This window comes from Saimiri boliviensis, chromosome 21 (assembly GCF_048565385.1).
Source record: "Saimiri boliviensis isolate mSaiBol1 chromosome 21, mSaiBol1.pri, whole genome shotgun sequence".
NCBI classification, from domain to species: domain Eukaryota; kingdom Metazoa; phylum Chordata; class Mammalia; order Primates; family Cebidae; genus Saimiri; species Saimiri boliviensis.
Genome location: NC_133469.1, coordinates 32,253,031 through 32,269,874, shown reverse-complemented (window position 1 = coordinate 32,269,874; position 16,844 = coordinate 32,253,031). Strand labels below are relative to the sequence as shown.

The window sequence follows — 16,844 nt, the reverse complement described above, 5'->3', positions numbered from 1 at the left end:
CCTGCTTGCTTCTCTCAGCTCCATCATCAGATCACCCCATAACATGACTTCTCACAAATCTTTACAGAAGCAAAGCAACATTTAATCCTTCTGCTGAACATGGTATCTCATCTTCCAGGCACCTGTTAAAGAGAAATTACTCAATTCCTTACTCAAAAACTAAAACTTATACTTGCATAAAAGAATACCTCAAGTAACATACCGAGCTACTTGGACTACAAGGGCACAGATTATGTACCATAAGATCCTTCACTATACAGAAAAGTGGGGGAAAAACAGTAACCTAATTCAACAAGATTATGCTGACCAATCTCTACTCAAACCAATCTACTCTCTTCCCCTATTCTTACCAAAACAAAAACTCTAGTCAAGAATAATTTATACTGAGAAGGCACTGGTATCCCAGGACTCTAGAAGTGTTTCTGTGAACTGACAATTCAAATATGAATATAGTTCTTGCCTTCAAGGGTATGACCCAACCTGTGGGGGTGACAGACAAATATAACTAATAAGACAGTATATTGAGAGATAAAGAAATTTAATTCCATGGTAATACAAAAAGCCCAGAGAAAGATTCTGAGCTGGGCACTCAAGGAAGACTTGTGGAAGACTCAAGCTTTTAATAACTTAACCAGCCGAATTTTGAGCTACTGAGATAAGAGAGGAACAGGAATGGCATGGCAGCAAAGTAAGACAAAAAAAAAAAGCACCTTGGAGAGTATTTAAGAGACGGTTTAAGTAGGTCAGTGTGGCTACAAGAGATGAACTTGGTGCACAGAGAAAACAAGTGACAAGCTGTCGGAAGCTCATCTATAAAGAACCTAAAATGTTATGCTAAGGAGTTTGATCCTTTTTCCAGGGGCAATGGCAAGCCAACAGACCCTGAACAAGGAAATGACCTGGATTTAGGAACTTAAAACCAAAGCAGTAACTGTCTTCTAGTAAAACTGTACTATAGTTCTTTAAATTAAACAGGTGGCAGAAACAAGAGGTAGTAATAAAGATTTATGTAGTAAGAGACACACAAAGGTCTGAAAAGGACATTTTATGAAAAAGGAAAAGGGTTAACAGCCACACTGAGAAAAGAACTCGCCAATTTTTCAGAACTTGTTTTTCTCATTAAAATCCACTTGTAGTATAGTAATCCCCTGCCTTATCCTCAGAGAATATGTTCCAAGACCCCCTGTGGATCCCTGAAACTACAGGTAGTACTGAAAACCATATATATATATATATATATATATATATATGTGCCATCATGCCTGGCTAGTTTTGAAATTAAAATATATATATTTTAATTTCAAAACTAGCCAGGCATGATGGCACACACCTCTAGTCCCAGTAACTGGGAGGACTGCTTTAGGCCAGGAGTTCAAGGCTGCAGTGAGCTATAATCATGTAACTGTACTCCAGCCTGGGAAACACAGTGAGACCGTCTCAAAAATAAATAACAAAAACAACTTAAGACTGATAACAATTATTTATTTTAAATAAATGATTAGTGCTGCAACTCACAAAATCTCAACTTAAATACATATTTTCTAGTACACTATTACAGCATAATGATATACAGAAAAAGTGACCTGGTATGAGTCCTAGTGAAACGAAACATCACATGTAAGGACATTAAAGTGAACATAGAAAAACTAATCTAAATAATCATGAACATAGACAAACAGATCCCCAAAAATGAATCTGTAAATTTTGCCCTGTCTCGAAACAGCAGGAAGAGTATTAGGGGGTGGCAGGAGAGAAACGAGCTTACCAAATGAAGTTTGTCCCAAGAACTTTTCCTACTAGGAGATTTCACAAGGAAATCTGCAAAAGAAAAAACAGTTATTTTATAATGACAAATATCCTACGACTTAAGTTAAGCCACTTAGATCTCCCCACAAGACCTTTCTCTACAAGTCATGATGCTATGACAATAAGATTTTTAAATTGGTGCAACATGGACTATTTAGTCAACCATAGATTTTAGAATATGTAATTGCACAGAATGGACCCAGACAAGCCTTAGTGTGCGTTCAGAAACTGCAGAACTGTACAGGATAGAGCTCCCCAGAAACGCACAGATATGCTTACATTTTTCTCAGTCAAGCAAGCATCATCTCTGACAGCTTCTCAGGTAAATCTTTGCCACTACAGGAACAGATACTTTACAAAACTAAAAAGGTCACAGACACTCTAGGCTTAGACTTAGTTTAAGGTGTTTTGTACACATAATTTGGCTTCTATCAAGGGACCTGTCCTTTTGTTTAAGAAAAAGGGTAAGGGGAATATGGTATAAAAACAAAGAATTCGGCTATGTAGTAGCCCATGCCTGTAATTCCAGCACTTTGGGAGGCCGAGGAGGGTGGATCACTTGAGGTCAAGAGTTAGAGACCAGCCTGGCCAAAATGGCAAAACCCCGTCTGTACTAAAAATACAAAAATTAGCAGGGCGTGGTGTCACACGACTGTGATCCCAGCTATTCAGAAGGGTGAAGCAGGGGAATCACTTGAACCTGAGATGTGGGGGTTTCAATGAGTCGAAACCACGTCACTGCACTCTAGCCTAGGCCAACTGAGTAAGACTCTGCCTCAAAAGAACAGCAAAAACAAGTAATTCTTGTCACCACAAGGCAACAATCTGAACTTTATAGAGAGAAAACATCTAATCGACCTGATTCCTTTTTGACAATTTCTCTGAAGTTGTGCAAACACAACTAATCCATTTGAGCTAATTGTTTAAATTACATGAAGTCACATCAATGAACAAGATTGCTCAGAATATCAAAACTCTGAAATTAAGAAGTCAAGGCCAGGGGCCGGGCGCGGTGGCTCATGCCTGTAATCCCAACACTTTGGGAGGCCAAGGCAGGTGGATTACGAGGTCAAGAGATCGAGACCATCCTGGTCAACATGGTAAAACCCCGTCTCTACTAAAAATAAAAAAAAAATTAGCGGGGCATGGTGGCGCATGCCTGTAATCCCAGTTATTCAGGAGGCTGAGGCAGGAGAATTGCCTGAACCCAGGAGGCGGAGGTTGCGGTGAGCCAAGATTGTGCCATTGCACTCCAGCCTAGGTAGCAAGAGCAAAACTCCGTCTCAAAAAAAAAAAAGAAGTCAAGGCCAGGAATGGTGGCCCATGCCTGTAATCCCAGCAGTTTGGGAGGCCCAGGCGGCTGGATCACCTGAGTTCAAGAGTTCAAGACCAGTGTGGCCAACATGGCAAAACCCCAGCTCTACTAAAATACAAAAATTAGCCAGACATGGTGGGACACATCTGTGGTCCCAGCTACTCAGGAGGTTGAGGCAGGAGAATCACTTGAATCCAGGAGGCGGGGGATGCAGTGAGGTGAGATTACGCCACTATACTCCAGCCTGGGCGACAGGGTGAGACTCTGTCTCATAAAAAAAAAGAGTCAGGCCGGGCGCGGTGGCTCAAGCCTGTAATCCCAGCACTTTGGGAGGCCGAGGCGGGTGGATCACGAGGTCGAGAGATCAAGACCATCCTGGTCAACATGGTAAAACCCTGTCTCTACTAAAAATACAAAAAACTAGCTGGGTGTGGTGGCGCGTGCCTGTAATCCCAGCTACTCAGGAGGCTGAGGTAGGAGAATTGCCTGAGCCCAGGAGGCAGAGGTTGCGGTGAGCCGAGATCGCGCCATTGCACTCCAGCCTGGGTAACAAGAGCGAAACTCTGTCTCAAAAAAAAAAAAAAAAAAAGAGTCAGAAGGCCGGGCGCGGTGGCTCAAGCCTGTAATCCCAGCACTTTGGGAGGCTGAGGCGGGTGGATCACAAGGTCAAGAGATCGAGACCATCCTGGTCAACATGGTGAAACCCCGTCTCTACTAAAAATACAAAAAATTAGCTGGGCATGGTGGCGCGTGCCCGTAATCCCAGCTCCTCAGGAGGCTGAGGCAGGAGAATTGCCTGAACCCAGGAGGCGGAGGTTGCGGTGAGCCGAGATCGCGCCATTGCACTCCAGCCTGGGTAACAAGAGCGAAACTCCGTCTCAAAAATAAAAAAAAAAAAGAGTCAGTAAAATATGGTAATTATTAATTAAGAACCATAAAAGGAAAGCCAAATGTGTAACAATAAAGTGTCTTAACCATTTTACATTTTTGTCTCCCCAATAACTTTTAAGTTTTATAACTCAGGCCATATTAATCAGATACTATGTGATAATGAAAAACGCTACTCATAATTTGCAACTTCAGAGATGAACTGTATTTAGTATGAAGACCAGTCTTGCTGTTAAGTTGCTTAAGTATTGAATACAACACAGTAGAACAGGAAAGTTGAGGGGTTTGTAAATCTGTAGGACCTTGTCCTGCAAGAGTATAATTCTACCTATTTGCATGAAATACATACTATTACAAATTATTTTCCTTTTATTTTTCCTTTATATTAGAGCAAGGACATTATATTGCCTTTTAAAAATTATGTCTGGCCAGGTGCGATGGCTCACACCTGTAATCCCAACACTTTGGGAGGCTGAGGCAGGAGGAGTGCTGGAGCCAGGAATTCAAGACCAGTCTGGGCAACGTGAGACGACCTCATCTCTACAAAAATTTTAAAAGCTAGGCATGGTAGTGCACACCTGTGGTCCTCTATTCAGGAGGCTAAGTGGGAGGATGGCTTGGGCCCAGGAGGTCAAGGCTGCAGCGAGCCATAATGCTGCCACTGCACTCCAGTCTGGGCAACAAAGAAAGACCCTGAATTGTCTCAACAACAGCAACAAACTAATGAAGAAAAGGAAGCAGAGCAAGTTGTCAAAAACAACTGAAAAAATTTAAGGCCTATGGTAACTAGTAAAAGAATATCATCATTAAGAAATGAAGAGTAGATTCCAACGAAGCTATTCGGCTATGATATGCTGGCTTTAACAGTAACCTCCCAAGTAGACGTATGTCCAATAGGCAAATCGGAGGAGAAATGGTTCAAGAGACAGGTCAAGTTGAAGGGTAAGAATGAACTGATGGTGCTAAATTTAATTCAGGAAAATCATTAATCTGCTATAAAAGTCATCTGACATGTTAAAAAGTTATGTGATAGTTTATTCTGTCAAAAATATGACACATCTTCAGTAATACAGAAGTGTTTGTGTCAGGTTTCCACAGGTCCCGATTAAGTCCCAAGAGATAGACCAAACAAGGGAGATTCAACAAAAACGTTCAGGAAGATGAAGACTATTCTTCCCAATAACCACAATCAAACATCTGCTTGGTTGGAAACAGTGTCACTGTGAAACACTGCCAGCAAAATTAAAAACTGCCCCTGCCTGTTAGGACTATTTTTCAGATAAAGGCAATGTAGGCAGGGTGTGGTCGCTCATTCCTATAATTCCGGCACTCTGGGAGGCCAAGGTTGGAGGATCACTTGAAGCCAGGAGTTTGAGATCAGCCTACACAACATAGCAAGATCCCCATCTCTACAAAAAATAAAACAAAATAAAATGATTTTTCAATTAGCCATGGTGGCACACACCTGTAGTCCCAGGCACTCAGGGGGCTGAGGCAGAAGGGTTGCTTGAGCCCAGGAAGCCGAGGCTGCAGTGAGCTATGACTACAATGTGGTACTCCCAGGCTGGGTGACAGTGAGACCCTATCTCTTTTAAAAAAAAAAAAAAAAAGGCCGGGCGCGGTGGCTCAAGCCTGTAATCCCAGCACTTTCGGAGGCCAAGGCGGGTGGATCACAAGGTCGAGAGATCGAGACCAACCTGGTCAACATGGTGAAACCCCGTCTCTACTAAAAATAGAAAAAATTAGCTGGGCATGGTGGCACGTGCCTGTAATCCCAGCTCCTCAGGAGGCTGAGGCAGGAGAATTGCCTGAACCCAGGAAGCGGAGGTTGCGGTGAGCCGAGATCGCGCCATTGCACTCCAGCCTGGGTAACAAGAGCGAAACTCCTTCTCAAAAAAAAAAAAAAAAAAAAAAAAAAAAAATTGTTTGAAAGGAAAAAAGGGCCATATAGAGGTGAGTCTGAAACAGGCTCTCTGGTACCATAAGGTACCTTCCCATGATACCAGTCATGTATATACCTCAAGGAATAAGAGTAGTTTTCTTTGGGTAACCTTGAACATTCACGTTATTTGTAGAGGTAGTAAAATGTAATGTGGTTACATTAAATCTAAGCAATTACCTAAAAGGTAATTATAAGGGATGCTTAAACACATTAAGCACTAATGAACAGACAAAAAGGGAAGACAGGTGGGCACGGTTCTTAGGTTCCATCTCCAAGAGGGATACAAATAAGAAACTTTTCTGGAAGTTACCTGAAATAAGAGGGTTAAACTTTTACCATCACATATTGGAACACATATTGTCCCAAATGGATAGGATTTTGTCCACTGTAAGAGAAAATCCTAAAAGGAGTGAAAAATCAATATACTAAATTATTAAATACTACAGTATTGGTCATGATGCAGCTTTCACTGGAGGAGGGACCTAACACAATATACTTTAAGTTCCTTTCTGTAAAATAATGAGGGAAAGACTAAAAGGAAGGGCACAAAGGCCCCAAAAAGGCCAAAAAGGAATGGACCTATTTAGCACCTACACAGAACTGTTTGTGATCATATATGTGCCACCTAGCATATCAGCTTCAACAAGGGCAAAGAGGCATATCAATCTGTACTGTTTATATAATAAAAGAACCCCAACTACAAAAACTAGTAAGTCTCAACCAAATTCATGAGGAAAAACTAAGAGGCTCTGGCCAGGCCTCCTAAAATGTTGAGGGGTTTTGGGGACTAAACCAACACTTTTTTGGCTGAGATACAGTTTAACTTCAAAAAAAAAACAACAGAATCCTTTCTACCTAGCCCTGTCTCACTTTTCAAATAAAGGATTATTAAGAATCAAAACCTTAAGAAGGCAACACTGAATAATTTTGAAAGAATATTCACTTTCATTGATGTTAAAATAATTTTTGGCACATGCATTTAATATTAAGAAACAGACTTAGAGAAAATTTTGAGTGTAGAGGCAATGTTTTAAAATTCAGTAGTGTGAAATTTTAAGAAATGGATTTACAACTGCCACTATTTTGGGTGATATTTTTTCAGCTTGTTAGCGTTTCCTTGCTTATGTCTATCAACTTTTCACGTATAGAAACTAGAATTCTGTAGCATGTTGGGTAAGACTATTCTATGGTAGGAAGATAATTTAACCAAAACCCAAGCATATATCCACTGTGTGAAACTACTATGGCTTAGCCTTACTCCCTGCTCAAATTTTCTAAAACCTTTGTCGCTGAAGTCAACTATAAATGAAAAGAGACAAGGAGAGAGTTAAAACCATGGCTACATTCACCTACTACGGTAAGTGACAGATGTTCATTCAACATGTATTTCTGAGAGAGGGGCACTACTCTTGGCATGAGAAATACAGCAATGAACAAAACAAAGTTCCTACCCTCACACAACTGCCATTCCAGTGTGAGCTGTAATATCCTCACAGGGCTCAAAGCGTACAATGATTTTTTCCCTATTGATGACTATGCATTGAGAAAGATAAAACAAATGGTAAATATAAAATTGCACCACTGTCCTGGTTCAATGAGACCTCCAAGTAATAAGATTTTTTTAAAAACAACAAAACCAGAAGTATGTATCTTTTCTATCTCTTTGCAAACATTAAGGTCTGGGAGTTTTCAGGGTTCCAGATGCAACTTCATGATCAGTGTACTGCATTTCTCTGCCAACTGTGGGACACAGATAAGCAGCTAAAATACTATCACTTCCTAAGCAAATAACAACCATCCTGTCCGAAGGGGGGTGTGGGGAGGAATCTAGTAAGTTGTCAGAATCAGCTGAACTTCAAGTTATAATCATTTCTGTATCAAAAAATCCTTTACTCAAAGCAGGTAGATGGCTTCAGCCCAGGAGTTTGAGACCAGCCTGGGCAACATGGTGAAACCAACATACACACACACACACATACACACACACACACACACACACACACACACACACACACACACACAACTTCACTGGGCATGGTGGCACATGCCTGTAGTCCCAGCTACTAGGAGGCTGAAGTGGGAAGATCACTTGAGTCCAGGAGGCAGAGGTTGCAGAGGGCCATGATGGAGCCACTACATGCCACTCTACTTGACAGAGTAAGACTGTCTTAATTTAAAAAAAAAAAAAAAAAAAAGCCTTTACTGGTAATAAGTCACTTGAACCAGTAGCACTTAAGATAATTTTCACTATTAACAAATAAAAGCTCTGTTTCAATAATGACCAAAAGATCAATCATGTATAATTATGTAACTACATAAGAAGTACAGAGTATGTTTATTTTTCATTTAGATAAACTGAATTAAGTTCTTTTAATTAAGTTCTAAATACATTCTTCAAAAGAAGTTCTGCAGTAGACAGAATCTGAAACGGTAGGTTAGTGATTAATGCTTAAAAATCTCTCGTCTTCATTTAGTGGCTTTTCCACAGGTGAACCCAAAAATGTGAGAAATCAAAAGCAAAGTAATTACACAGTAACATTTTTAGACATTAGGCTGGCTGCATTTCACATGCACCTTACTGTTTTACACATCTCAACAGGGAAGAGGAAGCAGCCCTGACCATGTTCTCAGAAAGGATTAACTCCAAGTAAACCAACTTTAACAAATTGCATTGGTACCCTTTTAAATAACTTATTTTACAAGTATTTTCCTTTTAAATTTAATCCTTATACAAGAGATATGGAGCAGGGTGTATCAGCCATATATAGTATCTTTAGCACCAGAAAAGATTAAAACCAAACATCACATACAATCTGCTAAAAAGAGTAAAAATTAAATTTTTAAGAACGCATATAAAATTTTAAGTTCTGACTTCTTTATAATCCCTTCGACATGCAGAACACATTCACTTTATACTTTTAACTCAGATATACTCATATATCATTAACATGATTATAAGAAACTTCTGTAAGTAAAGTTATCTTCTGAATCTATGTCATTTATGAAACATTACAAGGTAGGCATTATTTTACTACAGAAATTGAGTTTAAAATCTAATTTTATAAGACAGCATTTAGGTTTGCCATCTGAAATAAAGAAATGTTCCTGGCTGGGCACAGTGGCTCATGCCTTCAATCCCAGCACTTTGTGGGGGGCCAGTGTGGGCGGACCATGAGTTCAGGAGTTTGAGACAAGACTGACCAACATGATGAAACCCCATCTCCACTAAAAATACAAAACTTAGCCAGGCGTAGTGGCGCATGTCTGTAATCCCAGCTACTCAGGAAGCTGAGGCAGGAGAATTGCTTGAACCCGGGAGGCAGAGGTGGAGCCAAGATTGTGCAACTGCACTCCAGCCTGGGCAACAGAGTGAGACTCCATCTCAAAACAAAGTAACAGAAATGTTCCCATTTTCTAAGAAATGAAAAACCCTTATAATCTCATGGAAAACAAAAGAAATACTTAAGTCTGAGTTGTTCAGCAATCATAGGAAATCCACGCATTCAAGAATTAGAAATTAATTAATTGAATTGAAAGCCAAGTAGAATCATTTTATCTAAGTGCCAGATTGCTTTGGGAAGAACAAAACGACTAGCTCCAGCCTCAGAAAAAGGTTTCTTAACTTTTGTTCCCTTAACTGTTTCCAAGGTCTACCTTTGGGAAATTAATAGAAAGCAAATTCTTGCACACTCATTCATGTCCTGCTTCTTGTTCTCAGTTAACCTCTGGTGAAGATCAAAGTAGTAATTAGGATTCCTCCTTTTCTCACTCTTTTCTTCTGACACCTTGCCCCAAATCAGTGTCCTCAATAGCAATGCCTAAATCAAACGGAAATAAAAGATATTCTAGAAATTCATACTTCCTTATGGAAACTTAAATTTTCCTAATTATAATCTTGTAATGATTTCTGCCCCTCCTAAACATACAAATCTTAAATAACACTAGAGCGACGACTCTCCCTCCTCCCTCGTACCAAAGAATAAAATATTAATTTCAGCCGGCCGGGTGCGGTGGCTCAAGCCTGTAATCCCAGCACTTTAGGAGGCCAAGGCGGGTGGATCACGAGGTCGAGAGATCGAGACCATCCTGGTCAACATAGTGAAACCCCGTCTCTACTAAAAATACAAAAAATTAGCTGGACATGGTGGCACGTGCCTGTAATCCCAGCTACTCAGGAGGCTGAGGCAGGAGAATTGCCTGAACCCAGGAGGCGGAGGTTGCAGTGAGCCGAGATTGCGCCACTGCACTCCAGCCTGGGTAACAAGAGTGAAACTCTGTCTCAAAATATATATATATATATATATATATATATATATATATATATATATATATAAAAATTTCATTTTCTTGGACCAAAAGACCCAAAATAGACAATCTCCACGAAAAGTAGTTTTAAAAACAGGTTCTCAAAAAGAAATTTTTTAATAAAGTTTAAATTAAGAACTCCTATTCTTATGTACTCAACAGAAAAGAAAACTAATCAATGAGATAGGCAACAAAGACCCAGAAATGTGGTGGGTGGGTGGGTGGGTGTGTGTGTGTGTGTGTGTGTGTGTGTGTGTGTTTTGTGAGGTTTTCGTGGGTTTTTGAGGCAGAGTCTCACTTTATCGCCCAGGTTGGAGTGCAGTGACATGATCTTGGCTCACGGCAACCTCTGTCTCCTGGATTCCAGCAATACTCCTGCCTCAGCCTCCTGAGTAGCTGGAATTACAGGTGCCCGCCACCACACCAGGCTAATTTTTATACTCTTTTAGTAGAGATGGGGTGTTTCATCATGTTGGTCAAGCTGGTCTTGAACTCCTGACCTCAGGTAATCCGCCCACCTTGGCCTCCCAAAGGGCTAGGATTACAGGCATGAGCCACCATGTCATGCGTGTGTGTGTGTGTGTGTGTGTGTGTGTGTTTTAAGACAGGGTCTCACTCCGTTTCCCAGGCTAGAGTGCGGTGGCATGATCATGGCTCACTGCAGCCTCAACCTTACAGGCTCAGGTGATCCTCCCACTTCAGCCTTCTGAGCAGCTGGGACCACAGACACATTCCACCATGCCCCGCTCATTTTCTACTTTTTTGGTTTTTTATAGAGATGGGGTCTCACTGGTCTCGAAATCCTGGGCTCGAGCAGTCCTTCCACTTCAGCCTCCCAAAGTGCTGGAATTACATGAGTCACAGCATCTAGCCAGGTTTTTGTTTTTTAAGATAACACTAGGCAGATTTCAAGATAAAAACATACCAATATCTTTTTGAAAGGTGCAAAATTTACAATGCTTATTCTAAAATGCTCTGTTACTAGATCTTGCCATAAAAACACAATCTCTAAACTTCATCCTTTTTGTATTAGCCCTTTCCCCTCACAGTTGCCTAAGAGTTTTCTAGAAAGACAACTTAATTTGAAGGTTGGTTTGCCATTAGAACACAAGAGTATGCCCATGTATAAATAAGCATGCCTTTCCCATTTTGTGTAGATTTTTGAGATATTAAACAAATTCTAGAAGACATTTGGAAGTAAACTACACTTAAAAAATAACTACCAGTGTCCCAAACCTAGCTAATCTCCATACTACTTATCAGTATAAGAATGTTTCATTATGAATGTTAATGAATGTTAATGTTATTGTCTCCCCATCTGTAAACAAAAAGATTCTTAAAAGTTCTGGCTCCTGTCACACAGTTTTATCCAGACTAACAGGCATCAAAAATGGACAAGGACCAGAAAGCTAAATGAAAATGCAGACCCATCCTTTAAGCATACAACTTAATGAAAAGAAACAGATCTGCCTTTTTTTTTTTTTTTTTTTTTTTTTTGAGACGGAGTTTCGCTCTTGTTACCCAGGCTGGAGTGCAATGGCGCGATCTCGGCTCACCGCAACCTCCGCCTCCTGGGTTCAGGCAATTCTCCTGCCTCAGCCTCCTGAGTAGCTGGGATTACAGGCACGTGCCACCATGCCCAGCTAATTTTTTGTATTTTTAGTAGAGACGGGGTTTCACCATGTTGACCAGGTTGGTCTCAATCTCTCGACCTTGTGATCCACCCGCCTCGGCCTCCCAAAGTGCTGGGATTACAGGCTTGAGCCACTGCGCCCAGCCCAGATCTGAATTCTTAATTGCTGTCATCATAATTGAAAATTGTCCAACTCTAGCTAGCCAAGAGGTACATTCACAGAGAGACAAAATTCAAATAGTAGAGGCTATGTGAAATGAAAATAATCCCCACTTCTACTGGCCTAGTTAAAATTTGTATTCTGGCAGTTAGGTAGGGGGCTACTCATATTTTTTAAAACAAGCCAATAAAAACCCAACAACCTCCAATAACCACACACCAAAATGTGGGCTCTGTTTAAATGATGAGCTGAAATAACTACTCTTTGAAAGAAGTTATCAGATTACTAAGTGGCCAAAAGACTAGAAACGGTTTTGACCTGAACACCATCTCCAACTCAACACGTCCCCAAAAAGACGCAACTTTTTAAAATTAATAATATTTATCTCATGTAAACTAGAGGGATACATTTGACTGCCATCCAAATACATACAGGAAGAAAATGAACTTTTTCAGCTAAAACCAAAAAGCAAAAATCATCAATATGCTTTACTTAAGGAAGGTAAAAGTACCAAGTTAAATCAGACCTAACAAAAAGTAAAAGGAATTTCTCCCCTTATGCTTTTAAGTAACTGCATTTAAATTAACAACTCAGAAGAATTCAGACAAACCAAACCTTGAATGTAAAAAATTCTTAAGACTAACATTTTACTTAACCCAGAAAACTGAAAGGCAAGGTTTTTTTTGGTTTGTTTTTGGAAAAAAAAAAAAAAAAAAAAAAAAAAGCATACTGGCTAAATTACTTACATTCATACTAAATAAATATTCTCATAAGAGGAAAAATGTTTTCAAACATACAGCCTAATAGAAACCTATTCTATATACATTATAGAGTATATTAGGTATAGTGTTTATACATCAAAAACTTAAGTACTATACAATTCAGCATTTTAAAAAATCAATCCACACAAACAAGTAATTGGAATTCAAGTTGCCAATAAGTCTGTGAATATAACTATTAAGAATAATGTTGGCCGGGCGCAGTGGCTCAAGCCTGTAATCCTATCACTTTGGGAGGCCGAGGCGGGTGGATCACAAGGTCAAGAGATCGAGACCATCCTGGTCAACGTGGTGAAACCCCGTCTCTACTAAAAATCCAAAAAAGAATTAGCTGGGCATGGTGGCGCGTGCCTGTAATCCCAGCTACTCAAGAGGCTGAGGCAGGAGAATTGCCTGAACCCAGGAGGCGGAGGTTGCGGTGAGCCGAGATCGCGCCATTGCACTCCAGCCTGGGTAACAAGAGCGAAACTCCGTCTCAAAAAAATAATAATAATAATGTTATATTTCCAAAGTCAATCTGAGCTACTTATTTTTCTTGCATTTTCCAACATAAAAAAATCATTTGTCAAAGGAGTTAATGTCTGAAAGAGAAGAAAGAAACATGTCTATCCAAGGTCTCTGGCAAAATCAGATCTGTAGTTGGATAACAGATTCTGTACTACTAGTTTGTTTAGTCAGAACACGTATGTTAAAATACTGAAAACATAAGGACCTTGGGAAGAGCTTACACTTTTTCTTTTCTAATGATTTATATCTTCGATGGTTTCCTTACATCTAACTTAAACCTTGTATTCTAAAATACAGTTATTTTTTCAATGGAAGTACTCTATAACCAGTGTTTCCATGCTGTGGTATATATTATCATTGGCGATATCTGAGATGAAACAGAACATAAACAAGTATCTTTTAAAATACTGTATTTGGGCTAATGAGCATTTAAATTTTACCTTTTACTCAATCTGAGATGCCATCAAACTTAAGACACACATTAATTTACATACCACTAGGAAAAAAAACTTTTCCAATTCAACTACGACATGCCACTGTTTTTAAGATGCACTCCTGTTTGGAATATAGATACCGCAAAAAAAATATGCAGGTAGTATATTAATGAGAGGTTTACATGATACTGCCCTAATACTAACATAAATTCTTTATATATAGAAACTGCTACAGAAATCATTTCCTCGGGATTCTGCATTCTCTCATTTTTCTTTATAAGACATTTTTCCAATCCATTAAAAGTCTGAAACCATTCATGAACAGGCCTGACCTGGTGCACTGCAACAGGATCAGTCCTTCCCACAGAAATGATAAGCTTCTCTCTCAAGCCCTCAGCTACTAACAGACAGCTCCCCATATATTCCTCAATCCTGACTGCTATTGCTATCACAGGACCACAGATTACCAGATCTCTGGGTTGTCAATCTAGCACCTCTACCTCTATCCTAAACAGAATTCATCATCTCCCTCCCTCACCTCTCTTCCTTCTGCCCACCACAGCTGCTTAATACTCCACTGGGAATCACAGTTGTTCTAGGTATTCCAGTCTAGAAACCATTTGACTCTATTTCCAATGTCAAAATCTGACACCAATTTCCACTGCTTCCTTTGAAATGCCTCTCATCTTTCCATTGCATGTCATCAGTATCACCACCACTTTTTCTAGCAAATTGGCTCTCAAAGATTTGTTCAAATTTAATTAGACCATGATTACCTTTACACACACATACACACACACACACACACACACACACAAATTTTGCAATTGAATTTACAACAGAACTACTCTGATCAAATCAACACTCCCTGTCATAGTCCTTCAATAGAAGTTTTCCTAAAATTTCTCTCCAAAAACTTAACCCTATGACATTTCCAAATTAAGTTGGGAATGCTTTTAAAAATTTTTCATTCATGAATTTTTGTAACTGCTATTATCTTTGCCAGATTCCCTCATCCCACTTTATCCACCTGGATAAGGCCCATGTGCCCTTCAATTCTTGGTTTGAAAACTTTTTTTTTTTTCCATTTTAAAGACGGGGGTCTCACTCTCTTGCACAGGCTGGAGTGTAGTGGCATGACCACAGCTTGCAGCCTCAAGCTCCTAGGCTCAAGTGATCCTACTGTCTCAGCCTCCCAAGTAGCTGGGACCACAGATATATACCACCATGTTTGGCTACATTTTTTTAAAAAATTTTTTTGTAGAGACAGGGATCTCACTTTACCCAGGCTGGTGTCAAACTCCTAGCCATCCTTCCACCTTGACCTCCCAAAGTGTTGAGATTACAGGTATAAGCCACTGCACCTGGACAGCCTGAAAACATTTTTACTGCAAAAGCTTCCCTGCAGAATTTACTGTCGCATTTCAATATACTTCTTTTGATTTATAACACTTACCACATGTCATTATATTTACATTTCTAGGCTGGGTGCAGTGGTTCATAACTGTAATTCCAGCACTTTAGGAGGGCAAGGCAGGAGAACTGCTGAAAACTAGAAGTTGGAGACCAACCTGGGCAACATGGTGAAATCCCACCTCTGCAAAAAATTCCCCAGGCCTTATGGCATGTGCCTGTGGTCCCAGCCACTCAAAAGGCTGAGGTTAGAGAATTACTTGAGTCCAGTAGTTTGAGGATGGAGTGAGTGGGGATCATGACTCTGGACGCCAGCCTGGGTGACAGAGGAGACTCAGTCTAAAAAATGATATTTAAACAATTCATTTCCAGAAATAAAATGTGAATACTGTATTTACTTTGATTATGGAGAAATCTGCTATTATAAATCACACACAGCAGCAATTTCAGCAGTGAACCAATTTATATAGTTCATTCATTTTAACTGATGACTGAACATTTAGCAAATAAAAGTCAACACTTCTAAAAATAAGCTTAAATCAGAAATATACAAATTAACAGTTCTAATGAGTTTAATGTTCTGTGATCTAAGAGTTTGTAAAGATCTATTGCAAATAAAGTTTTATCACAATAAAAAGTCACTAATCAACTGGCTAGCATACAACATTAAAGATAACAGAGCAAAGTAGATTGCAAAACTAAATGCAACAGAAATAAGAAAAAGAATGGCACCTTGTTTCCAAAAGTCAGGCTGCCTCTGCATGCCAAGCTACATATGTCCTAAGGATAACAGAATTTGGATATGTCCTAAGGATAACAGAATTTGGAAGTCCACAAATACTATTCTCCTCCAGCTCAATTTGATCTCTACCTACTTCCTGTCTTCTTGTGGGGGTAGGAAAAGACAAAAGTCAAAGTCTGAATTTTTCCCCTACTATGACAAAAACATGACTTCAAGTGAGGATACTCAGTCTAGAATAAAACATCACAAAATTAATATGTAAGTTAGAAGGAAGTAAAAGTTAATTCTCCCCTAAAACAATGGCAAGTTCTTGAGAAAGGTAAGAGTAGTGAAAGATAAGTATTAGATTGGTGCAAAAAGTAATTGCACCAACCTAAAATATATTAAGATCTCAAAAGGAACCATCAAACACTGTTCTTACTCTTCTGGACGCTAAGACCCCTCTAGCTCTTGCATTAATAAGTTGTCCACATGGAGGCTGTACGCCGTGGCTCATGCCTGTAATCCCAGCACTTTAGGAGGCCAAGGCAGGAGCATCATTTGAGCTCACAAGATCAAGACCAGCCTGGGCAACATGGGAAAACCCCTCCTACAAAAAAAAAAAAAAATTAGCCAGGCATGATGGTACATACCTGAGTCCCAGCTACTTGGGTAGCTGAGGTGGGAGGATGGCTTGGGCCCATGAGGCAGAGTTTGCAATGAGCCAAGATGATGCCACTACAATCCAGCCTAGGCAATAGGAAAAAATAGATCATGCCACTACAACCTAGACTCTGCCTCAGGAAAAAAAAAAAAAAAAAGCTGTCCACACGAGAGGAGGTGGCATGCAGGGGAGGGGATAGAGGTGAGCAAGCAAAATGCCTAAACTAAAAGTCTACCGTTTTCTGAACCTGTAAGAGCCTCATTTTGTTATATGAGAC

At 39.8% G+C, this 16,844-nt stretch overlaps 1 protein-coding gene across 11 annotated transcripts in view; it reads right to left on the bottom strand.

Moving 5' to 3' along the window:
- The window catches only part of MTMR3 (myotubularin related protein 3), a 134,029-nt gene that overhangs the window by 67,432 nt on the left and 49,753 nt on the right, over nt 1-16,844 (bottom strand). For 3 of the 11 annotated variants that reach the window (XM_010349159.3, XM_074391160.1, XM_074391156.1), the window contains exon 2: nt 1,766-1,818. The exons of 5 other annotated variants lie outside the window; for them this stretch is intronic. Coding sequence is in view for 1 of the 6 variants with exons in the window: in XM_074391156.1 (XP_074247257.1) it covers nt 1,766-1,818 (53 nt within the window). In the remaining 5 variants the exon portion in view is untranslated. Of the gene's footprint in view, nt 1; nt 123-1,765; nt 1,819-9,605; nt 9,770-16,844 lie in introns of all 11 variants that reach the window. 3 more of the 11 variants (XM_074391158.1, XM_074391159.1, XM_074391161.1) reach the window with 2 other exon arrangements.